The sequence below is a fragment of the Octopus sinensis genome, linkage group LG10, assembly GCF_006345805.1.
Source record: "Octopus sinensis linkage group LG10, ASM634580v1, whole genome shotgun sequence".
NCBI classification, from domain to species: domain Eukaryota; kingdom Metazoa; phylum Mollusca; class Cephalopoda; order Octopoda; family Octopodidae; genus Octopus; species Octopus sinensis.
In genome coordinates this window covers 36596501-36623021 of record NC_043006.1, presented here as the reverse complement: position 1 = coordinate 36623021, position 26521 = coordinate 36596501, and the positions used below count along the sequence as shown (strand labels likewise).

At 35.9% G+C, this 26521-nt stretch overlaps 1 protein-coding gene across 2 annotated transcripts in view; it reads right to left on the bottom strand.

Annotated features, from left to right (window-relative positions):
- The window catches only part of LOC115216534 (disintegrin and metalloproteinase domain-containing protein unc-71-like), a 377864-nt gene that overhangs the window by 12557 nt on the left and 338786 nt on the right, over positions 1-26521 (bottom strand). Inside the window, exons 8-22 of one of the 2 annotated variants that reach the window (XM_029785987.2) lie at positions 23526-23611; positions 22795-22854; positions 21135-21206; positions 19414-19583; positions 19068-19149; positions 16650-16737; positions 15645-15671; positions 12303-12354; positions 10473-10578; positions 8848-8919; positions 7591-7686; positions 5969-6049; positions 5182-5296; positions 3080-3191; positions 2741-2857 (exon numbers count right to left, since the gene is read on the bottom strand). In XM_029785987.2, coding sequence (XP_029641847.1) covers positions 2741-2857; positions 3080-3191; positions 5182-5296; positions 5969-6049; positions 7591-7686; positions 8848-8919; positions 10473-10578; positions 12303-12354; positions 15645-15671; positions 16650-16737; positions 19068-19149; positions 19414-19583; positions 21135-21206; positions 22795-22854; positions 23526-23611 — 1336 coding nt within the window. The remainder of the gene's footprint in view (positions 1-2740; positions 2858-3079; positions 3192-5181; positions 5297-5968; positions 6050-7590; positions 7687-8847; positions 8920-10472; positions 10579-12302; positions 12355-15644; positions 15672-16649; positions 16738-19067; positions 19150-19413; positions 19584-21134; positions 21207-22794; positions 22855-23525; positions 23612-26521) is intronic. The other variant, XM_036506564.1, reaches the window with a different exon arrangement.

Genomic DNA, 26521 nt, shown 5'->3' with positions numbered 1-26521 from the left:
AAGACTCTAGAAAGGTTATAGGCATTGTGACCTTCTCCATAAACTAATGTATCCTAATACAAAGCACACATTCTATATTCTCATACACACTCTTTCATGCCAAAAAATATACTTGCACATTCAAACAGACTTTAGCTTTTAGCAACCAAGCCGGTGGCATGTAAAAGCACCCATTACATTCTCAGAGTGGTTGGTATTAGGAAGGGCACCTAGCTGCAGAAAACTATGCCAAATCATACTGGAGTCTGGTGCAGCCTTCCAGCTTGCCACCCCTGGTCAAACCATCCAACCCATGCCAGCATGGACAACGGACGATAAATGATGATGGCGATGATCCTCCTGCACTGTTGAGCGTATTGGGCAGCAGGCTTCCTCTACTGGTTGGCTGCTGCTCTTGCACATTCATTCCATGTAATGTTGACTGTCTTCAGATCATCTTGGAATGTCTGCTGCCAAGTGATCTTTTATACCTATTGACAGATGGTATCTGATTTGTGACTGTTTTCAGGTGCTGTAGATAGGCTTGAGAGAGAGAATGTGGCCAGCCAGGTGGAATCAGAGCAGTGCTACAATCTCTTGCAAACACACACACACAGTCACTCGCACACTGTGATGAACAGCTCAGGATTAGGTGTTGTTTAGGCGATCCATTGCATGGGAAAGGAGATAAGTGAAAAAAAGAACTGAGGGTTGGGTGGCCCCCTTTCTGTACAAGGGAGACAACTAGAGTGAAACAGCAGCAACTAGAAAATGAAAGAAAATGGAAACAAAAAATTAAAAAAATTGTGGATATATATATATATATGCATGCCACAGAAAATTATTTACCCATCTGAGTCAGTGTCAGAGTCATAGAGAAAATATGAAATCCTGAAGATGGAAAATAAAGAAAGTTTGAAAATAAAGAAAAGAATACCCCACCCCTAAAATAAAAGATTTTCAATAAAAACAAAAAAGAAAAATACATGCAAACAGAAAATTAAGAGATTAACAAAAGAAAAAAAATTATTAATGAAATTAAAAATTGAAAGAATGAGAGAAGAGAACATTGTCTCTAGCATTGGATACACTACACAGAGGATGGAACTACATGAGTTAGGGTAGATATTTCACACACGTACACACACACACTGAACCATACACACAATATAGCCAAATGGTTAAGAAGGTCAATCATGAAATCTTGAGTAAGATCTCAGTTGGCAAATGTCAATTTCTATAAGCCTTGGTTGGGTCGAGTGAAATTAGGGAGGTGGAAACTGTAAAGAAGACTGTACCATGCTAATTCTGCTAAGTGCATACAAGTCTGTGGAGTACTCAAGCACTTACACATTGATACAGCAGTAGGTTATTCAGTTGACTGAACAAATTGAATGCACATTGTCAAGATCAGTCTCCGTTCAGGAGACCTATGATCAACGTTCATCTTTATTTCCGTGGACAGTGTTTTTAGTATCAGCCAATGTCTCCTTTTTTAAAGATTGTAGAGTATGATTTGAAGGATATTTGGCTGATATTTCTAGCAGGTCAAGAGACCATATAAAGGTCTACCTCATTAGTTCAGTATGGATGAATGGTTCCCCATCATTTGAAAATGTGCATTTGTCTGTTTAGTCAAATTGAATCACCTACTCTTGTATTAATGTTTATGTGGCTGAATACTCCATGGACGTGTACCTTTAACATAATTATCAGGGCATATTACAGGTATTGTGCCAACACTTCAAAGGAGGTGGTGTCAGGCAAAGTTGAGTATTAAGGTGACAGTAAGAGTTTACTCATGAAGAGATTTTAACTTTGTGTAATGGTAAAAGAGAAACTCCAGCACACCAAAACTAAATACTATTGTGGATCAATAATCAAAGGCGGCGAGCCGGCAGAAACATTAGCACACCAGGCGAAATGCTTAGTGGTATTTCGTCTGTCTTTACATTCTGAGTTCAAATTCTACCAAAATCGACTTTGCCTTTTATCCTTTTGGGATCAATGAATTAAGTACCAATTGTGTACTGGGGTTGATCTAATCAACTGGCCCCTTCCCCCCAAATTTAGGGCCTTGTGCTTAGAGTAGGAAAAAATAATCAAAGGTGCTCAGCATCCATAGCACAGGCAAAGGAAAGTTTCTAGGACATATACACTCATGCATAGATAAAGGAAATTTTTGACTACACTTATACTGGCACTCTGTTGCTTGCGACGATGAGAGTTCCGGTTGATCCAATCAATGGAACAGCTTGCTTGCGAGATTAATGTGCAAGTGGCTGAGCACTCCACACAGACACGTATCCCTATACATACTTCTCAGAGAGATTCAGTGTGACAAGGTTGGCTCTTTGAAATACAAGTGCAACTAATTTTTGCCAGATGAGTGGACTGGAGCAACGTGAAATAAAGTGCCTTGCTCAAGGACACAACATGCCACCAGGAAGTGAACTTGCAACCAAATATCCTAACCACTAAGTCACGTGCCTTCACACACTTATACATAAACATACAATATACACACTCTTAAATATGCAGTGAAATATAAACTCGTTGCATCACTGGATGGTTGGAGATATGCAAAGATAAATCAATATATATATACATATAAACAGGAAAATAGAAAGTTAAATAAGTAAAAAGAGATAGTTGACTGGATATATGAATACACATGATCAAAAGGTTAAATAAGAAAACTAATGTAGATGATGATGTTATGTATATATTAATTATATATTAATGCATTGATGTTACTTACTTGCATTCAAACTGCATGTTATCTGAGACGACAGTTGTCTGGGCGAAAGCTTTCTTTGGTTTATGTACAGGGCGTTGATAACCTCCGGCACAATGCAGCAAACCACATTGGACATTCCTGCAGAAGAGTGCACAAACATTAGTCACACATATGTATAAGACTACAAGAAAACTAACAACATGTCGAAATTTATCAACTGAATTATTCTTTGCCATTACTGGGGCTAAAAAGTACCCTGCCCTCCTCGCAACACACACATACACGTGTACCAAATATCAACTTTAAAAAAGGAAGAAAAAAATTGGAAAATAGATAAAAAAAAAAAAAATGAATGCTCACTCTGGTTCACACTTAGCAAAACGTCCTGTGAGACTGTCTCTGCCACAGTGTCCATTAAAGTTGCCGGTTGGATTGAACTGGTCAAAACATCGATAATCACCCCCAGTAGCATCTGAAACATTTAACAGAATGGAATTTCTTCATCTGTTGTAATTTGGTTAAATACATGTCAAATGATTAATGAGAATACGAATTTTTATTATTTTAAGAAAATATCTACTATAATCAATACTCTTGTGCTTTTCTCCATCACAACATATGAATAAAGAAGGAAGGGGTGATGGCAAACTGGTAGTGGGATGATGGAAATTCTACAGTGTAAAAAAATCAAATAGCATTTCACATCTGTGTGAGTATATGTGTATGTATGTAAAAGGGAGTCATGTGAATGTTTGTGTGTGTGTATGCAATGGAAATGGGATGGTGAACATTCAATGCTGAAAAGAAAAATCAAATGGCATTTCAATTCTGTGTATTTGGTATTTACTTGTCAGCTCCTGTATTTAGTCACGGCCAGTTTTATGTGGGTTCAAATCATACAAGAAGGAAGGAAAACTTAAAAATTCTTTTGAAGGAAACAAGCAGTCAAGGGATGTTAGTCGCGAATAGATTTTTTACATAAAGGTATTAGTAAACTAAAAACTTGGTTTAGTACTTTATTTATATATAAAATATTACAATTAGCTGTCATTTTTGACAGCAAGGGACCAGCTAGTAGATTATAATTATTAACCAATAGTTTTATTATTGTGTGCTTTCACTGCACTACCAAGTGCAGTTCTGTAGGCCTTGGGTATGTGCAGTAGTTTGTTTTGGTGTTGTCATTTTTATTGTATGGAAAGTGCTCTATGCAAGTTGTGTGCAGTACCTAGATATATATTCATAAATCCTGGGATTTTGGTTATGTAGATGGATGTTTTGTAATGAACTACAAATTTGTCTGTATATTAATCATTGCTGTAAGGCAATGAACTGGCAGAATTGTCACTGTGCCAGACAAAATGCTTAGCAGTATTTCTTTTGGCTTCACATTCTGAGTTCAAATGCTGCTGAAGTTGACTCTACCTTTCATTCCTTTGGGGTTCATAAATTAAGTACCAGTTGCATACTGGGGTCGATCTAATCGACTGGCCCTCTCCCACCAAATTTCAGGCCTTGTGCCTTTAGTAGAAGGGATTATTATTATCATTATTGTGTTGAGACAAATGTTTTGCAAAATTTTGCTAACTGATTTGCTTTATTCATCAATTTACAACAGAAGCAGCCTCGCATTCAAAGTAGGGGCCATCGTGTAGCACCGTCTGAAGCCACCTTTCTGTCAGTTCTTTAATCCTACACTGAGACCAGTTCTTGTCCTTCACTGAAGCCTTCACCTCCCCTTAGCTGATGAAGCATTACGAGTGCAGGAAGTGAGTCATAGATAAGAACTATATATATGTGTGTATATATATATATATAGTTATTGAAACAGTGTTTAACTCATGACTTGAATACAGGCCACTGTGATATTCAGGTGAGATCAACATGTATTGAGCACTTTCCTCATGTTACTTAAATGAAATTCAATGAATGAATCTGTTAGTTTGTTTGTGGGTGTGTGTGTGTATGTGAATGCATACATACATATGGATGATGATATTCAGGTAAAGAAGTGCCAGGAAATCCAAATGGAAAAAAGCTGTGAAATAGGAAAACACAGGAAGAAGTGGTGCTGATCTCAGCATGTATGAATACTATAGGCTACTTAACTCTTTCGTTACCAACCCGGCTGAAACCGGCTCTGGCTCTAAGTACAAATGTCTTGTTTTCATAAGTTTTGAATTAAAATCTTCCACCAAACCTCAGTCACAATTTATGTTCCTAACACTAGCTGAATGATAATTAAGTTATTTTACTAAATTCTTTGTTATATTTAAAGTAATCGAAAGAAACACAGAGCATCTCAAAATAAATACAGTAACGAAAGGGTTAATCTCCTGGTCCTGAGCAATATAAACCGTTCCACAGTTGGATATGATTTAGTTGCAAATGTAAATACACCATATCAAGATAAACAAATAGTAGAAAATAAAGTTCTACATGAATGTTGATAAATTACTTACTTTGTCCCCATATAGCTTGACACTGTTTGTCCTTTGTTGGACATTTTCCTTTGTAGCAGTAGCCAGTGTTATTAGCACATGGTTCACCATCTCGGATGCTGTTGTCAGCAGGACACTACAGAATAAAGAGAAAATAAAGATGAGGAACAATGAAAAGAACGATTTCTCTTTGGTTTTTATATAAATGTTTTTGAGAGCCAATGCTAGCCAAGTTGATATCAAAACCACCACAAGTTACCAGTGCTTGTTGTGGTGTGATAGTGTGTGTGCTTCAATTACCTTGAGAGTTATACTAGCAGAGTGAAAACTCCTTGTAAGGCCTCTCATGTTAGATCAAAAGATAGAGGCCAAAGTAATAAGGACCAGAGGTAAAAATGGGTTTGCATAGAGACAACACACCTACCAAGAAAAAAAAGCAAAGTTATATTTTGATAAGAACTGAAAACCAACAAGAGTAAGGTCTTCCTTCAAGGAAACATATGAAGTTACCAAAAAAAGGAGGTCTTAGTACAGGCTAAAATCAAAAACCCTGCAGTGATGTCACTGATGGCCTATACTCCACAGGGAATGAAGGGCTTAAGTAAGCTGACATTGAAAGGGTCAATACTAGTACAAATACCACTACGACGTTTCAGATTCACTTCTCACCATTGAGAGTCATCTGATTCATTAGTAAACCAGAATGATGAAAGGTAAATTTGACCTAAGTAAAATTTGAACTCAGACATTTGGCAGAGAAATAAATACTTAGTCTATTGTTTTTAGATTGCTGTAGATAGGGACTTACAACTCCTGTCTCTCCAGTACAGTATTCTGGAACATCACATTCTGTGACGCTAGCACGACATACATAGTTTCTTGGCAACACCTGAAAAAGAGAGAGACAGATAAGAAGATAGACAGATGTACACATACATGGATGGAGACATACTTACAGAAAACATTGAAGTACATACACATAACTAGATATTGATAAATAGAAAGAGGTTGTTAGACTGATAAACAGACAGAAAAATGTAAACCAGAAATGAGAAACTGAATCATTAATTAAAGCTACTCAGGAACAAGTCAATTAGATGAATTTCATAAAGGCAAAGATAGCTAAAACTCAGTCAGAGAGCAAACACAGAATCTGTGGAAAATGCAATGAAGTATTGACCATCTCTTAAAGAAGCACAAAGAGAGTATAAACTTAGGCATAACTGTGTCATAAATGAGTACAGATGGATTTTAGCTGAGTGTGTGATAGAAAAGTGTTACGAACTGAGGCTGTGATGATGAACTATTACAGAATTTTATGGGATTTCGCTATAGAGAACAGCTAAGTTACAGGGGACATAGACACACTAGTATCGGTTGTCAAGTGATGTTGGAGGGGGGAGGACACAGACATACATAACATATACGACAGGCTTCTTTCAGTTTCCATCTACCAAATCCACTCACAAGGCTTATAGTAGCAGACACTTGCCCAAGGTGCCATGCAGTGGGACTGAACCCGGAACCATGTGGTTTGTAAGCAAGCTACTTACCACACAGCCATTCCTGTGCCTAAATTGAGAATTATCAGGACCTAACCAGAGATGAAAAGATTGTGGAAGACTAAGACAACAATTGTTCTAGTGGTAATTGGTGCACTTGGCACAACACTCAAACTGTTACTTAAGCGGTTGAAGGATATTGGAATTGAAACATGCAGTGTCAACCTGTAGAAAAGTGTTATCTTGTATTCTGCAAAAATTGCAAAGCTAAAAAAGATTCTTGAGATTTGAAGAAACACATTGTCACCAAACCTCAAGATAACATACAACCTTGCTAACTAAAAGAGCATGTAATAGCTTTAATAAATAAATTAATAATAATAATAATAATAATGGAACAAATAGGGGCTGCAATAAGGGTGGGACACTTGCAGAAAACAGCACTGCTTGGAACCGCTTGAAAGATCCGGATGGTGCTCAAAAAATAAGGTGTATTACCTTAGTTCACTGGTAGTGAACAGCTGACACCGTAGTACATCTCCAGCATTAGGAGCTGTGCAAAGACAATAATAATAATAATAATGATTTCTAACATGGCCACCACACCACAGGATTTATGGGAGGATAGAATGAAATAAAATGAGTCTAGTATTTGACTGGTAATTATTTTATCATCTCTGAAAGATCAAAAATTAAAACTGGCTTAAGTCTGATTTGAACTGAAAACATAAAGGGACAAAATACTTGCTCTACTGATTCTGTCACAATGGAAGGTGAATGAGCAGAGAGGAACAAAAGACAGAACAATAGTGGGGTGATGTGAATATTGAAACAGTCAAAGGGACAACTTCTTATTCTAAGAAACAGCTGAAGAAGTTTTGCATCTTCATATCTTATTTTGCATTGTGAATCACTTGAAGACACTTACAGTGCAGTTTGAGCAGCATTCTCCACTGTTGCATGATGCCCATGTATGCAGCAAACAGGTTGATGGATCACAGCATGGGTCGGTGAGTGCACACTCCTGAAATATCAGAAAATATTGCTGGGTTAGTTCAGTAGAAGCAGCCATGAGTTAAATATTATCACTTACCTTTTATATTCCTAGACATCCCTGATGCCAACATCACCATAATCATAACTTCATAGGGATAACATTGTGATATGCATATTTAGTCTCCGTACCAATATAAAATGAAAGTGTGGTAGTATGCCAACAGACACACAAATGTCAAAGACAGCATACATTCAAGTACTCAAAGTATAATGAGCCATCAAATGAGTGAACTTCTATACTCATTCAGTCTATCCCTCACATCATTCCTACTCATTTTCCATAAAAAAAGGGATACATCAAACAATGTAATCCTTTTCTGCTCTAGGCACAAGGCCCAAAATTTTTGGAGAAGGGGCCAGTCGATTAGGTTGACCCCAGTATGCAACTGGTACTTAATTTATTGACCCCGGTAGTCGACCTCGGTAGAATTTGAACTCAGAACGTAAAGACATATGAAAACAATGTAATCCATAAGATACAAAAGATGGGATTACCATTATTGGAAGGGCTTTAATCAAAAGCTTACTTGATCAAAATAGCATGAATGGTAAATAGCCTTACAATCGTTAGTGAAACACTGCCTTCACATTGCTGTTGATGGTGGCGTTTATAATAATGTTTCTGATTTAGGTACAAGGCCAGCAATTTCAGAAAGGGGGAGAGGTTGATTGATAGTATGAACCCCGGTACTTGAATAGTGCTTTCTTTTATCAACCCTGGAGGGATGAAAAGCAAAGTTGACCGGCTACTTATTTTAGTCTTTGGATAGCAGCCATTCTGGAGAACTGCCTTGAAAGGTTTAGTCAGACAAATTGACCCAAATATCCATTTCTAAGGCTGGTATGTATTCTATCAGATTCTTTTGCTGAACTGCTAAGTTATGGGGCTGCAAACAAACCAACACCAGCTGTCAAGTGGTAGTGGTGAGGGACAAACTCAAAGACAGAGAGACACATACAAGCTTCCACACAGTTTCTAATCGACTGACCCCCTCCCCAAAAATTTTGGACCTTGTGCCTACAGTGGAAAAAAATTATAAGTTGCAAATAGAAAATATACCCACATTTCCTGGTTTCTACAAACTTATAATACGCATATAGAAACATAAATGGAAAACATTAACCATACCTCTGGAGTACCGCAGTCACACTCTTCACCTCGTTCTATCCGGTTATTTCCACATGTCTCCACAAATATACTCTAAAAAAAAAAAAAAAGAACAGAAAAGATAAAATAAGCAATCAAACTAAGATATCAATGGCGATATTAGCTACAGTTGATTATTTACTATTTTAGTAATTTATATGATATCATAATGTACATATATTTGACTAGCTAGTTATAAATATGAAATACAAGTTACATACTTACACTGGATACAATGCAATATATTTGAATATGTAGTGTACAGTCGAATATTGTGTGTGAGTAGAAAAATTAATGCTAAGCTGATGTTTATTTGATGCATGTATGAGTAACCAGTACAGGGACAGGGACCATGACCTTTGCAGACACTCCTAGCCTCCCAGAATAATGGTTAAGACACTCCTTACTCTATATACAATCTAGATATACGCCAACGGGACGTACAAAATTTATTCTATATTTTGACATATTTATTTCTAACAAACAAACTACAGATGGACACACTTTCTCAAAAAAAAAAGTTTAACAAGAGTAAACTCCCTTGGAGAATTACTTCCCTTAAAACTACTGCGAGGGAATTATAAAGCTTAAAATTATACAATTACAATGTCAGAGAAAATGAACAGAACAGCTTAATGGAGTTAAGCCGCAAACCTGTTGCATATCAGATGTCCGTGTCGGTGATAGTCTATTGCTCTGATCAGCTTCATCTCTTAAAGAAACCTTGCTGTGTTCTATTTACTTCCACCTGTCTCTCATGAGTATTTCAGTAGCCAGTGGACATAGTTTATTAGTGTATTTCATGTCCCCTTTTCCAATGCTGGCCAGAGTTTTGAGTGAGGGATTGTCTGAGGAAGGATTTTGTGGTTGGATACTCTTCTTATTGTGAACCCTCATTAGTTTTTCACAGAAGAGATGGATTTTTTTTTCTTTTCCATAAGCCTTTGTAGGAACACAGTAACTTGTAATGTGAACAACAAATGTTTAACACCATAACACTGTTTTGCTCAGCTGATGAGAGGCAAAGCTGTAGAATGTCAATACTAGCACTCATGTATGTATACACTCATACACATAAAAGAGCTTCCATACAGTTTCCATCTACAAAATTCACTCAACAAGGTACCTGTTGGCCTGGGGTTATATAAAGAGTGTGACTGAACTTGAAAGTAAGCAGTTGCTAAGTGAATTTCTAAACCACACAGCCATGTCTGCATCTATGATATTATAAAATATATTATAGAAATCTTTATGCTATATGATGACTACTTTATCCTTATAACTATCGTGCTTCTAAGACAAAATGGATCAATGTTTGTTTTGCTAAAAATAGTAACCTAATCTTCCTTAAATCAAACCTACTAGCTTACAACAACAGCAAAAAGAACACAATGTTTTCTGTAATATATTAGGGCTCATAAAAGATGGGGTGGTCACAGCTGGAACATTTTTGATCATAGACTTATAAACTATAAACTGCAATCATTGTACCTAACAAAAATAAACCCCGTTTTCATGTTATTTCAGTGAGTAAAAAAAAACTGTGCTTATGAAATATTTATGTATGTGTATATATATATATATAATGAGTATGTATATGGTCATACCTTTTGTGGGTGAATCATACAAGATGCCATCCCCATGCTGAGCCCTGTGTCCAGATCTTTTCGACTGCAGTCAGAAAATAATCGTGAGTGAAGAGCAGTTGAGCGTCTGAAAGTAAAATGACAAGATATCTCAAGAAGGAGTTCTGAATAATATAATATTGTATTTCATTTCATTCATTCAATGCATTTATCATCACTAACAGTAATTTTATCAACTTTAGGTTTTTGCATTCAGGACTGTGAAGCTTTTAAAATATATACAATCTGTGCTAGGCTGCTGTTGTCAATGATGTAAGTACACAAGTGCTGTTTCCAGTCCTTGAACTCATAAGGCCAGTTACCCTGTTCCCATGATGTACAAGAGATTGAGATCTTAATATTCTCCTTGGACAGGATGCTGGTCCATTGTGGAGTTAACTCGTTTACAGTTGAGTGGCTGGATCAACAAGAAATGGAGGGTTTTGCTCAAGAACAATGCACCAACCACCCAGTCCAGGAACTGAAATCACACTCTTACAATCGTTAGTGAAACACCCTAACCACTATGCCACTTGCCTTCACATTGCTGTTGATGGTGGTGTTAATAATAATGTTTTCTAATTTATGCACAAGGCCAGCACTTTCAGGGAGAAGAGGTTGGTTGATAGCATCAATGCCAGTACTTGATTAGTGCTCTCTTTTATCAACCCTGAAGCAATGAAAAGTAAAGTTGACCTTGGTGGGATTTGAACTCAAAATATAAAGGGCCAGAAATAATGGTTTCTAATTTAAGCACAAGTCAGAGATTTCAAAAGGAGGGAGTATGTTAATATCATCAGCTCCAGTAGGATGAAAGGCAATGTTGACCTTGGCTACGTTTCAACTCACACCATAAAGAGAGACGTTAGAAATATCACACAGCTGTTATGATGTGGGTATACATATGTCTGGTGTAAAATGGTATTACACAAATAAATAGTTGGTTGTGGTTATCTAAAAATAACCTATTGCAGAAATATATTAACACAGAATGCACTCCGTACTACTCAAACATAGGTATGGTACTCAGTATTTACTGTTGAACTACTGACCGTTAAACCAACACAGTCAAACTAACACTGTCAGCTGTCCCTTTGACAGTTCACTCAGCTCTTTATTGTAATTGGTAATACACCTTCAGTCACATGGGGGTATTCAAGATTCTCCTATAACAATATCATTTTGCCCAGTGCACTAATGATCCTGCAAATCCACAACGTTTTGATGATAATGATTATAATAATCATAAAAAGGCAGGGAGAAGATAATTAAAGCTAGTCCTATATCTATAAAAAGTAATCTTCAGGGGAGAAGATTATTCTTCTGCTGTCTGACCAAGCTCAGACTCCACTAACAAATCTGAATGTTTTGATCAGTTTGATCCCTGATTGTCACTAGGTGACTTATTCCTGGATGTTTGTTTTCTTTAAAAAATTGGTTCGTTCAGTCTGGAGGAAGTAGCTCTGCCCATAACCTTCACAGACCAATCAAGACTGGTGGGAGTGATGCTGATAATGTTTCTGATGAAAAGTTGATGCACACAATAACCAGCTGTGTTAGAAAGGTTCTTCCTTCAAAATTGATCTTGTACAATGCATTCACCCACGAATAAGACATGTAATGATGATCAGAGATCAAACAAATTTAAGTGTAGTGTAGGAATCAATATTGAAAAAATATTCATTATTAGAAAAGAAATAAAATATCAGAAAAATTATCCCCTTATTAACACCAACATTTGTCATACATTTAAATTAAAGGTTGTAACAGGTTTAAGTTGTGGAAGAATTCTGTGAAGTAATTGATACGTACAGAACTGTTGTGGACATCAAACATCCAAACTGATCTTTACAAGAACAGCCACCTAAAGACAAAAGGGAAAGTGAAATCAGTAAAATGTTGAAAAAGAAGATAATACAAGTGAATTAAGGATGTGAGATATGATAAAGCCCTTTAATTAAATGCTACATAATCTAGTTTTATTGCAGTATACATATAAATAGAGAAGTGAACTACATTACAGTTTGATGGAAAGTTTATCTTTAAAAAAAACTCAGCATTTATATCAAGTATGTATGTACCATGCCTATAGGGGAACCTCTACATTAGGGTTTCTCAAGGTGTGGAGTACATCCCACTGCTGAGTGGGGTGTGAGTAAATATATATATATATATATATAAAACCCTTCACTCAGCTAGGCTTGTCAAAGTCCTTTTCTTGCCATTGGTAGCCTCGTCAATGGCTTGCCCTGTCTACTACAGGTCTGCTTTAGGTTTGGCAAATCTAGGTGATTGATTGATTGGCTGAAGGATTAATCAAACAAATGATTAATTAACTAATTAAATGTAAATGAATTGAGTAATAATAGTAAAAGGAGTGGAATAGATCCAGTGTGTGTGTGTCTTGATTTTTGATATAATGTCCCTTCCCGAGATCTAACAAATGATCTTTTACTTCTTAGCAAGCATATTGGGTCAGTTCAGGAATTTCATTTGCTCATTGCTCACATAATTAACTAACCAAATGCATCTGGTACATCTCAAGTCCTGAAAAAAAGGTTCTTTCATTTTGTATCATTCAATAAAATAGTTCATATAAAACGTACAGACAACAACAACAAGGAAATCATAAAACAACAACACCAAAAGCAACAACTATAAAAAGAAAACTACTATTATCAACATTATTAAGTGCATATTTCAAATTTATTTGAATGACAAAATGATAAGGAAGGGAAAGACAGTGTGAAATTGAAGTGAAAGGGATAAAGAGTAGAAGAGGATAAGAGAAAGGAAATGAGGTAGAAATAAGGTGTGGGAGAAAAGATAAGGAGAAAGAAAGAAAACTAAGCCAAGCAATGAGATTACCATTGCTTTGGGAAATAAAAAATATGCAGGGTTAAAAAAGAAACCTTGGATGGAAAAAAAAAATGACCCATCCAGAAAACCACCTGCAGGACTTGAACCATGCATCTACTGTAACCTAGACAGCCAAGAGAGCATTACACCAAAGTAATTCTATAAATTTCATCTCTCTAAATTAGAGGCTTTAGTCTTACAAAATGAGGAGGTTTGTTTACATTTCGAACATAAATGTAGAAGTATCAAAAAATATGTAACTAAGTCTTCTATTAATGATGAATTTTGACTGAAAATCCAGCTGAAAATAATAGCTCATAATACATAATAATGATTTCTAAACTAGGCAAAAGGTCAGAAATCTTAAAAGAGGGACAGTTACTGTAACTGGCCTGTACTTATGTGAACTCAGAAGGATGAAAAGCAAAGTCAACTTTGATGGGATTTGAACTCATAATATAAAATAAAGGGATGTCTTTAAATAGTGCAAGGAATTTCATCCAACACAGTTTGTGTTACTATCATCCTATAATAATGATAATAATAATTACTTCTTCATTAGACATGAAGGCTCCAGACACACAACACAACAGATGTTAAGAATCAGGTCATGAATTTTTAGAGAAGAGTAAAGTTACGTATGTTTAGCACAAAGCCAAAAAATATTGTAGGGTTCAGAGACATATCAATTAAACCAAACATATTACTCAAGTAATATATATATTTTGTAGATCCTAAGAGAATGAAAAGTAATATCGACCGTGGAGGGGTGGATTTGAAATCAAAATATAATGAGTTGGAACAAATACCCTTCATTATGTATCAATTTCAACATATCAATAACAATGAAAACACATCAGTAATGAAGGTTATTTTCTAAAATTATTTCAGAGTTAGTCACAAGTCCACTTATTTAACGAGATAGGTGTAGGCAAATTCATCTGTCCCACTACTTCATTGCAACTTATTCTATTGACCCCCTGATGGATCAAAGGCAAAAATCACCCCTTGTTCAATTTGAACACTGAATATAAAAGGATGTAACATGCAATATTAAGCCAATTAATCTATAGTTTCTGTCATACCATATATTTATGATTACTAACAGAGGTGGAAGGCCTCAAATTTGGAGGAAAGAATTATTTGTCAAATTGGACTCAGTGCTTGACCATGCGGCAAGAAATTTACTATCCAAACACATGGTTTTGGGTTCAGCCCCATTGCATGGTACTTTGGCCAAGTGTCTTCTACTATAACCTCAAACAGACCACAATGGATTTGGTAGATAGAAACTGAAAGAACCCTGTCTGACACACACGTCCAACCCATGCTAGCATGGAACATAGATGTTAAATGATGATAATGATGTGTGTGTGTGTATATATATATATATATATATATAACAATGTGCATGCTACTGTCTTTTTTGTCTCGACATCATGTTAAAGTTGTACATAAGTATCACTCTCATGCAAGCAGTGTTTGTTTACCATCTTCCATGAAATATTGCCTGACTTAGAAACAGGTGAAGGTTGGTGACAGGAAGGGCATGCAGCTATAAAAAAAATCCAGGAGTATGCTTAATTGAAGACGTACACCAATTAAGTAGTATACTAGTAAAGAAGTCCGGGTAGAAGTAGGGGTTCACCAAGTATACTATTTCGAATAATTAAAGGAGTGTACTAATTAATTAGATAAGCCTCAGTGAATGGCTGGAATTTACTTTATTAATTCCAGAAGCACAAAAGGCCTTGGAGCTGATCTTGGTGAAATTTGAATTCAAAACAAAAGCGTGTATCTAAATACCACAAGGTATTTTAATCTGTAGTCAACTAATTCTTGTCACTCTACTGTCTTGATAATGTTGATGGTAATGATTCTTTAGTTTGACTTAGATAATTGTTTAAAGATGAAAAGAAATGTAATGTCTAGTCTGATACCTAGTTCTGATGCATAGCTTGGGATCCAGTCATCAACAATGATTTAATGAGAGAGAGAGTCTCTATGTGGCTGATCAACTGTTAGAAACAGCAACCCAAACCTTCCTTATTTCCCATCTTACTGTTTAAAAATGGAGGGGCATAATGGATATTGTAGTTCTTGATATATTATGTAGGAAACACAAACATACACACACAAAAAAGAAAAAAAACATAGGTTGGTTATTGCAGGAACATCATTCATCATATGGTCTGTTGGATCATGAATGATCATGAGCTAAACAACAAGAGTGACAGTAACAACATCAATACAAGACAACAAAATTATCTCACAGAATGTTAAAGGCATAACTACCTTCATGGTACAGTTCTCTCCATTTATCTGTTTCAAACCCCGAATAAAGAGAAAGAGTGGGGGAAAAAAACAAGAAAAAACCTAAAGTGTTAGTAAAGTGTTAGATAAAATTGATAAAAATAAACACTGAAACATCAATCTACAGGTTAATAAAGAAAAGCAACATGGGTTTGTGTGATATTCATGTCTTTCTGAAAAGGCTTTAATGGATGTAAAGTAAAGAGAACTGGTTTCTATTGGGAATCAAAATCAACTGGGTTAGGTTTTACTTTCAGGTAGTTTACTTCTCACACTACTGGTGCTTACCGAATTGTATCTCAGAATAAATGGATGGTTTAGTGAAGTCAAATCTGACTTCTGGTGGTCCTTTGGAACATCTATATCAATAAAGTGTTTCTGGCACCAACAAATATGGTTTGCCATTGTCTTCCTTGGGCTGTCAATTGCTCTTTTGTTTTTTTTTATAGGGTAATTGAACTCAGCACTTATTTGATGCTAAACGAACTAAGTTATTTGTAAGTTTAAGTGTTACAGCAGCTGAGACAATGCTATTGTGCAGATAGGACACAAACTGCCAACCTGCCAGCCACCTTATTCATTAAGCCCTCAACCCTCAAGTCCACCTGGTAAGCTTTCACACAATTTATCAACTACATCTCATGCATTAGGAACTACACAACTAAGATGGCATGAACTGGGATTGAACACAGAACCACATAGTTGTGAAGTCAATTTCTGAACTTCCATAACCATGGAGCTCCTGAATTGTAACTCTTAAGAAAAGATGCTTAGATTTAAAAAAAAAAACAATAGTACAATATGAATTTTACAATCAATGGCTGTAGAAATAGTAGAGTGCTTGAGCCCATAGATATGTTAAGTAGTCACTGTCTTAGCATGTTAATCTCACAGATAAGATTAGAGTTAGATCAGTTTGTTTTGTTGTATTTCATACAGAAATAATCAAAATATTAGAAATGGGATTGAGGAGAAAATAAGCCTTACTGTCTTCATCATGTTTTATGCCTAAATTGTGTCCAATCATGTGAGCCAGAACAGAAGCAGCTTGCTGAGGTTCGAATGGGCGGTCACTCTGAAAGAAACCAATTTTTTTTATATTTCAAAAGATAAAAAAAAATCCAGTTGAACTGTAATGTAATTAAAAACATTTAACATACCCAGGAAATCATAATTTACTATATTTACTTGAGTACAAGTCACAACCTTAATTTAGTGTTAAATCTTGGTACAAAATGTTTTCCTTTCATACATAGTTTTAGCTTTGCCCCATGTATAAGTCACACTCCAGTTTTTCAGCTAAAATCAAGCATAAAATAGTGTGACTCATACATGAGTAAATATCATGTTATTTCTTTATATTTTTCAGTATGTAAAGCAAGTTAATTTAGGTTACCAACAAAATTGTTTACCAAATTACAAGGTAAATTGTTTTATCTATTCAACTAATTAATGACCTTCTTCCCACTGGAGGATTTGAATTCAGCACTGCAAGTGAACAGAACACATGTCAATTTCATAACACTTCCAAAATGGCAAGCTGGCAGAAACGTTAGCACACTGGGTGAAATGCTTAGCTGTATTTTGTCTGGCTTTACATTCTGGCCTTTCAGGGTCGATAGATTAAGTACCAGTTGCGTACTGGGGTCAATCTAATCAACTGGTCCTCTCCACCCAAATTTCAGGCCTTGTGCCTAAAGTAGAAATGAATTTCATAACACTTCCACTGCTTGCAATAGTGAATTAATCCACACTTCTTTAGAGTTTGGTTAAGCCGACATAGGAGCCTTTATATGTTCATTTGACCTATTAGAAATTGTGGTGAAATCTTCCTCATATAGGAAGGAAGGAATTGGATAATGTAGCCCAAGACATCTCTAAAAAGATGAGGTGAGATAGTTATGGTTGGATTATCTTCAAGCCTAGTTTTGCTCAATCAATGTGTTTAAACAACAATCCCTTAGAACTAAGTGGATCTGATCACTGAAAATAACTAAATAAACAATGTTATTTCATCCAGCATACCATATTTGCTTTGCTGATATATTAGTTTTGTTGGTAGCCCCTGACCCTTTCATTGCATAAACATCAACTAATATTTACCATCTTACATTTTGACCACATATTTTGGAAGAGAAAATAGACTATTTAATTGATATCCAGTACTTGATTGATTTTATTGAACCTGGTAGGATGAAATTTGAACTCAGCAGGATTTGAACTTGGAATGGAAGTGTACATGTGCACTAAGTTTTAACGTTCTGGCTTACTTCCACTGCTTACAGCAGTGCTTGCAAGGAAGGTGTGCAGCATGTGATCATTGCATTTGACCACGAGAGAGAAAGTTGTCATGGCGATACCTGTTCAGAGAACTGCACAAAGTTGCAGAAAGTGTATGGAGAGGAATGTATGAGCTGCACACAAGTGTATGAGTGGTTCAGACGTTTCTAAGATGGCCAAAAAATTAACGATAATGACAAATGTTCTGGGAGACCTGCAACCAGCAGAGCTGAGAAAAACATCGTAGATGTGTGTGCTGCTGTGAGAGAAAATCATTGAATCACAATCCATGAGTTATCAAAAGATGTGCAGATTAGTTATGGTTCAGTTCAGTCTAATATCATTGAAGATTTGGGTATGAGACACATGTCTGCCAAGTTTGTGCCAAAACTGCTTTCAATTGACCAAAAAGACACTTGGGTTGCAGTTGCACAAGATTTCTTTGACTGTGTCAAGAATGCTGAAAATTTTTTTGAAAACTTTGCATAAGCCTTTGAACAGGTATTGCCAAGCTTTTGGCAGAATTAGATGCAGATTCCTTGCTCAACTTTCTCTGTCATGGTCAATGCAACAATCACACACTACACACCTTCCTTCTAAGCACTGCTGTAGTGAAGTGAGCTAGAACGTTAAAACTTAGTGCGCATGCACAGTAGAGTTCAAAGTCAATCTGTGCCAAGCAGCTTCACTCTGCGTGCTTTAGCTTCGTTACTATAGCAACAGTCCAGATACTTATTGATCAGACCATGAATTCAATTGACACCGAATGGATGAAAGGCAAAATGACCATGGCAGAATTTGAACTCAGAATGTAAAGAACCAGGAGAAATGCTGCTAAGCATTTTGTCCAATGTGCTCACCACCTTTCTGCTTTGTAAATATAATAATAATAATAATTGTTTTTAATGACGACATTGATAGAAATAAGAATTTGAGTTATTTAGACCTGTATATTATGATTGCTGAAATTTAAAACCTCAACTGTTTAACACTGCCATCAAGGATTCCTTCTGGTTAAATAACTATTTAAAAAATAATCCTCCATTCCTGATAGCTGTTAGAAACAATGAAGAAAATTGAGACAGTATGAAAGCCTTCTCTAAGCAGTACAAAGGTCATACATACCCTGGAAACACCAACTGCTCTATCTGTGCAGAGAGAATCTGGAATCGACATCCCAGATACCTTGTGGTCCAGTTCCTGACTCCTGCATAAAACAAGAAGAATAAAAAAATTGTATTTTTAAAGAGATTGTCTTTTTTTCTTTTTTATACACACATAGATACTATCAGGGACATTTTAATACCAACAGAGCTCCATAATCAGCTACAAAACAACTAATCTACTACATAATGTGGGATAATTAGAGAGAGAAAAGGAATGGAGAGAGAGAGAGAGGGGGATGGAGATAGGTAGATAACTAGATACAGAGAGGGGAAGGGAGGAGGATGAGGTAGCCGAGCACACTTACGTGACGAGATGTACCAGGGTGTTGTTGAGAGCCTGTGGCATGTTATTCCTTTTGAATTCCAGAAGGTTCGTCAAAGTTTCCCTGACATTAGAACTAACCTCAATCTGGTTCTCACTGTTCCACAGTTCCATGTACACCAAAGACAACCGTACAGACACTTCTTTGTAATACTGTAAGAAAGAAACAAACATTATAACAAATATACAAACAAACAACAAATATGCATGCCCCTATCAAAGATAGAAATCCACAGCTTAGATCATAGGGAACACAACACCTGAACATGTCCTCATCACCTCTCCTAAACCAATCTTTTCTTCTCCCTATTTTTAGCCTTTCCACTAATTTCTATGTGTATTTTTCAGAGATGAAAGTTCCATCAGTGGAGCTTTTGTCTGTAAGTGGAGAAAGGAAAGCTTCAAAAACAAACCTCTCTTGACTAGTAAGTAATATTTCTATTGGAAAAGTTGAGGAGAAAACCCTCTGATATACAACATCTGGTTCAAATAGTCTCTGACCACTCTACACTTGTTTGTCATTAGATACTTAAATAATAGATCACATGTTATACAATCATACATGTGTGTATGTGCATGCAGTGGAGGTGCAACTGAAGGTAATCAGAGATTAGATCAATTAAAATACACTACAAAGACCACCACAAGTTCATATCCTTGTTGCAGTGTGGTGGCTTGTGTGCCTCAATGATCCCGAAAGTTATACTGGAGTGTAAGCTCTTGGTAAGGCCTCCCATGCTGGACAGGTCAAAGGACAGAAGTCAGACTAATCTAATATGCACCATTTCTTCCCAGAGTTAAAATGGGTTTGTGTAGGACCAACAAGACTAGGGAGAAGAAACAGAAAAGACAGCCTAGAGTTGAGAACAGCAGAGAAAAGTCCTCGATGGCTTGTGCTCCATAGAGAATGAAGAGCTTCAGTACATAGTAAGTATACTACAAAGGATAAAAAGTTAAAAAGAAAACAAAACATGATGAGTTTAATAGCTTAGTAAATTTCAAATTACTAAAATAACTTGTCTCACAAACTTAACATTTTTCATAATTATTAATAACGTCAGAAACTTAAACAACTCATTTAATACAAATATAAATAAAGTTAGAAGCATACAAAGAAGAAAAACGAAAATAATACAAGTAAAACTAGAGCTCATTAAAATAAAGAACTGTAATATAGGCATAATATATGTGCAAAGCCATAGAGAGGTTATAGTTAGTTACATTGAGTTTAATAAATAACTGGGATTTAGTTTATTGAACACTGGAAGGATGGAAAAAAGACTCAATGTCAGTACAAATGATTTGAAAGAGAACATAAGACATAACTGAATACAGTAATTTATTGAGTCTACTATTCATCCATTAATCTTGAAAATAATAATATTGAGTAAACAAGAGAGACTCTAAATAGTCACCTGACCATGTACAAGCTCTCTCATTGGCTCAACATGCCTTATTATTTTCATGGATAAAAATTTCAGCCAAATCTCTTTCAAATTACAATCTTACTTTAAAAAGACAAAAACACAATAGATAATGTAGTCCTAGATAGCTTTAAACACACAAGGTAATTATGGGCTGAATAACTTAGATCATAGGTCTTGAATAGGATTGACATAGGAGTCAAAAATAACATAAGACATGGTAACATAATTGCAGTATGGACAAGAGTATCAAATGAAACATCAAAATAGACACACTTACTGCATCAAGGATATTAGTTGTTCCTAGGGCATAGCGCAGCATATCAGGTCTGGTAAGGTTAAGGGGTTTGTACTGAAAAATAGATAAAATAAATATAAGTGTCATAGACCACAGAGTTGTAGTAAGGAGGATAGGTAGCACTGAAGAAAGAAACACCTCATCTCCATGAAGTGCCTTTAGCAGTGGCTATCAACTCGGGTCCATACAACCCTTGGGAATCTACAGAAGATTCCAATTCTTAAAATATGTGTGTAATAAATTGGTTATACTCTTACAATACACAAAAATATTTAAACTTTTTTTTATACAATTTCTTATGATATTTAATTATAAAAAGAATTTTTTAAACACTGAATGGCTATGAAGGTCCATCCAAATAAAATGGGAATCAAAGGGTCACTAGGTAAAAACCAGTTGAGAACCACTGCTTTAGGGTAAGTCAGACTGGTAGATCCCATCATTCTCACAGCAACACATATATAGCAAAATTTGAACTCAGTTCTGTAAATCTGTGGACACTTCACCATTTATACAGAGCTACCACCGCTGCTATCTCCTCATTTACATATGAGCCATTTTGAAGAGTGTCTTGGCCTAAAATAAAGTACATCAGCTAGTTCATTCCTATGTGTCAACATCCTATCAACATGGTCAGTAGTAGCTCTTATTGCCATCGTTATTTAACATCTACTTTTCCATGCTTGCAAGGGTTGAGTGGAATATACACTGAGGCAGATATTTTTACAGATGGTTGCTCCTCACGTCACCAACCTTCACCTGCTTCCAAGCCAAGTAATACTTACCACTGGTCAGACATGTTTTTCACGGAAGACTGGAAATGACAGTGATGCTCATTTACAACCATATCAAGACAAGGGTACACACAAACATCATACTCATTCACATATATATGTATATAACATACTTTCACACAGTTTCCATCTATCAAATCCACTCACAAGACTTTGGTTGGCCTGGGGCTATAGTAGAAGACACTTGACCCAAGTGCTGCACTGCAGGACTGAACCCAAGGCCATGTGGTCAGCATCATGAAGAAATTACTTAGGGTCAATCAACAGCTCAAAACAAATTTTAGTACATTGCCAAACAAATAGACTGTAAACATCTCTAGAAGTCATTCGGTAAAGGAACTAGATACAAGTCAAGGCCAAATGAAAACAAATAGGTCTAAATATTTCAAAATTTACTTTTGACCATTCTTTGCTGAAGACAGACAGACAGTTAAATTTTATTTACTGTATTTCATGGCATATTAGATGCACCCCATTTTCAGCACTGCATATTCAAGGCAAAAGTAGTTTATAGTGCATTAAGCCTTTAACATTCGGTGTGCTTGTGTCTCTCTAACAGAGAAAAGGGTTTATTCTATCAAATGTACTGCTTATTCATTGACATTGCTTTGAATTAATCATGCATTGTGTTGTAGCTACAAAATTTTGACAATGTGATTACTATTCCTAGAACAACATGGTAGGGTAGGTGTGAGACACTGGATCTGACTGGTCTGAGTGTAAAACAGGTTGACTATTTGAGCCAGATATGGCGACTTTAAATTGCTAACTTTTGAGCCTTTTTTTTTTTGTGGGGTGGAGATCATCTGATATATCATCAAATATGGCACTTTCTGGATCATACTTACAACTGATGAGTCAAAAATAAGAGCCAACTTCACTTCAACATTAATATCTCCACGGGAGTTCTGTAGGCAAAAAAGAAAAAGAAAAACTGAAAGGAACTTTAAAAACACCTTCCACAAAAAAAAAAAAAAATTGATGGACAATCAATAATAATAATGGTTTAAATTTTAAGGAATGCATATTGTCAGTTTGATCAATCCAAGTACAACACTGACCATCTGGACACTGACAGTTTAGAACCTCTTATAACTTGCACCAATTTACACTAATGAGCAAGTACCTGTATTTAATCATTCAAAATTTAATACTTGTTTAATTTAGAATGGGTTGACCAAGGTGACCATAGCTGGTTTGTAAAAATCAGTAATCCAGAAAGGCTTTAGAACCAAAGGTTTCAGAAAATCAATGTTGTACCTGTACTTGCTTTATCACCCCCAAAGAATGAAAAGCACAACAGACTTTGGTGACATTTGAACTCAGAAATGTAAAGGCATTTTGTTTACTGCTCTGTCATATTTGTCATTCCTCCCCAACACTTAATAAAAACATTTTATAATATTGGAACTCAATCACAAAGTTTAAATGTTGGGCACATTTAATTGAATCAATCCTACAGTTTGACTACTGTCTGAAAATTATAATATTAATAATAAGAATTTATGAAGAGTTGTTTAATAAAGAAGTTGTTGCTTTAGAATTATTAAAGAAGTAACAACACTGTCAACAAATTTACCTGCTGGGTTCGTAAGTTCTTCAGTCGGCGGGCAAATTCTCCTCGATGGAGTTCATTGTAAGGCAACCAGTGGCTTCGTGTATTTCCTTATGAAAATAAATATGGATTAATAAAATACAGAAAGCAGGTATGGTATACTATGCTTTATAAACATACACATGGTTCATAATTTACAGGCAGGATTGCATAATTATAGTGAAACATCATATAATCTTGTTAAAACACCTCATCAGTGTTCAGTAGTGTGTGTGTGTGTGTGTGTGTGTGCATGTGCATGAGTGTGTGTCCATAGCCATCATCACAAGTGAATATGACTAAGAATGTACCATGCTTTTGCTAATTGCTTTAGATAACCATGAAGTCATGACACACCTCTCCAACCGTGACCCACTGAAACATCATGAACAGACAGTTGAGAGAAAATTGCACCAGAGGGCAGATGATACTCATTTTCAAATGAGTAAACTGGAGTAAAATGAAGTAATTTCATCAAAGACATCTCTTTGCTTCTAACCAGTTTTGATCTTAAAAATGGTGATGTCAGTACATTTGATAGCACTGTACATTGTAGGTTGTTATAATGAGAGCAAATAATGACAAGAAATTTTGGTGGGATGTCAAGTTCTTGAAGTATTTTTGACGGTGTTTTCCTGCATATGCTATCAATAATCTTGGTCAGAGCAGGTGACTTATTGTGGCTCTTGGCTTTTTCTTGTAATTGATGAGTGGCAAAAATTATGTCCATAACAAAATTGATTCTGTGACTTAAGTACAGATTTAGTTATTGGTTGGAGACATTCTAACAAGATCCTTGCAAAGATTTTTCCAGCATTTGAGAAGGGCAAAATTCCTCTAAAGTTGCCACAATCCACTTGATATCCATTCTTGAAGATTGTCACAAAACCTCCTTTAAGTCAAAGCTTCTTGTCTCTCCCAGATGAGGAGATGATCCAAATGGGTAACCAGTAATTGCCTGCCTTTTTTGGAAAATTTTGACAGGAATGTTGTTTAGCCCTGGAGAGACTTGTTATTCTTCCTTTTACAACTGGCTGTTTGAACTTCAGTGTTAGTTGGAGGACATTTAAGCTCAAGACAAAAAGAAAACTGCGGAATCTGCTCACCATCAGCTGATCAGCATTGATGTAAGCTGGATGATCAAGAAGAATTCAAAAATGTCCTGTCCAGTGGCTAAGAATAACAGGTTCATATATACATATACCTTACAAATTATTCAGTGACCCCACTGCTGCTGGTGCCACATAAAAAACACCCAGTCCAAGTGGTTAGCATTAGGAAAGGCATCCAGCTATAGAAAATATGCCAAAGCAGACAGTAGAGCTTGGCATAGTCTTCTTACATGCTGACACCTGTCAAATCATCCAATCCATACCAGCATGGAAAACAGCCGTTAAATGAAAATATACATTATATAAATATACATGTGAATAAATACATATATACACACACATATATACATGTATCTATTTTTATATATATATATGTGTGTGTGTGTTTGTAATGGATCGGATTCATAAATAGGTTTTCTCGATATCGTGTTCAAAATCCAGAGATGGAGCATGTACACTGATGACAGTGATGAGATTTCTCCATATGTGCCTGTGAACATGAGTTTGACTGTATGTGTGTATGTTGGGAGGGGGGGAGGTCCAAGGCCATAACACCAAATTATAAACACACTGTGAACTTGATAACACTCATCTATTATCTTGTTTCCCTTCCACCTCCCAAAGTTACTGAATAAATATTCTTTTTATCAACAATGGCTGTTTGTGTCATGATTCACTTTGAACTAAAACAAAAATAATTCTGTAAAGGTCAGTTAATAAAAAAATCTATCAGTCTACTTCCTGATGTATCAAGTATTTTATTTGTATCTATAAGGTTGGCAATAAAGAACTAAGACACACACACACACAATCTATGTTGTGTTATGTTACATGGTAGCATACATATGTCTAGTCGGTGCCAATATGGAGAGATGATTGTAAAAATAATGATGATGATGATGGTGTTGGAACCACCAACATTGATAGTAGTGAGGACAAAGACAATGGACAGTGTGCTTTCATTATTTGATTTCCGAGTGACAATGTTTTTTTATTGGCAAAAATGAATATTTATGATCATCTGTCTATATACATGTGTATGTATGTGTATACAAACATATGCATATAAGTGTATATATGTATATGTATGTAGTATGTGTGTGTGTGTGTGTGTGTGTATATATATATATATATGTATGTATGTATATACACACATTTATATAAATATTTTCTGATCTCTTAACAGCTTTGTTATACTGCTGTTCTCCATCCACCCCCACCCCGTACAGCTACTTGGCCCATCTCTTATCTTCTTCCTCCATTACTGATTGATATTTTCCACTGACCACACTTCCACCCTTGTACATTATTCACTACATTACCTTCCAGTTTCATCCTAAACCACCTACCACTCTCCTCCCTGTCCATATTCTCTTTTACACTCACCTTTTTGTACCTTGACACTATGCTCCATCACCAATTCACTAACATCTCTATCTCCCTTCCAGCTATTCCCACTCACCCCTATATAACGTGAGACAGTCATGTATCTCTTCCATACAGCAAGATCTCATTGTCCTTGTCATATTTTAACCTCTCAACACCTGGCTTAAAGTCACCTATATAATATCCCCACTCAGGTGAGATGAGTTCTTTTCTTTGTCATGCTAGTTACATAGTGACCTCCTTCATCCCAGTGTCATGAGAAAAGCACACAGTGCAATCTGTAAACTGGTTGATGTTAAGAAGGGCATCCAACCATAGAAACCATGCCAAAGCAGACATTTTGAGCACGATGCCATACTCTGGCTCATTGGATCCTGTCAAATCGTTTAACCCATGCCAGCAGGAAAGATGGATGTTAAATAATTATATATATATATATACACACACACATATATATATATATATATAATATATATATATATA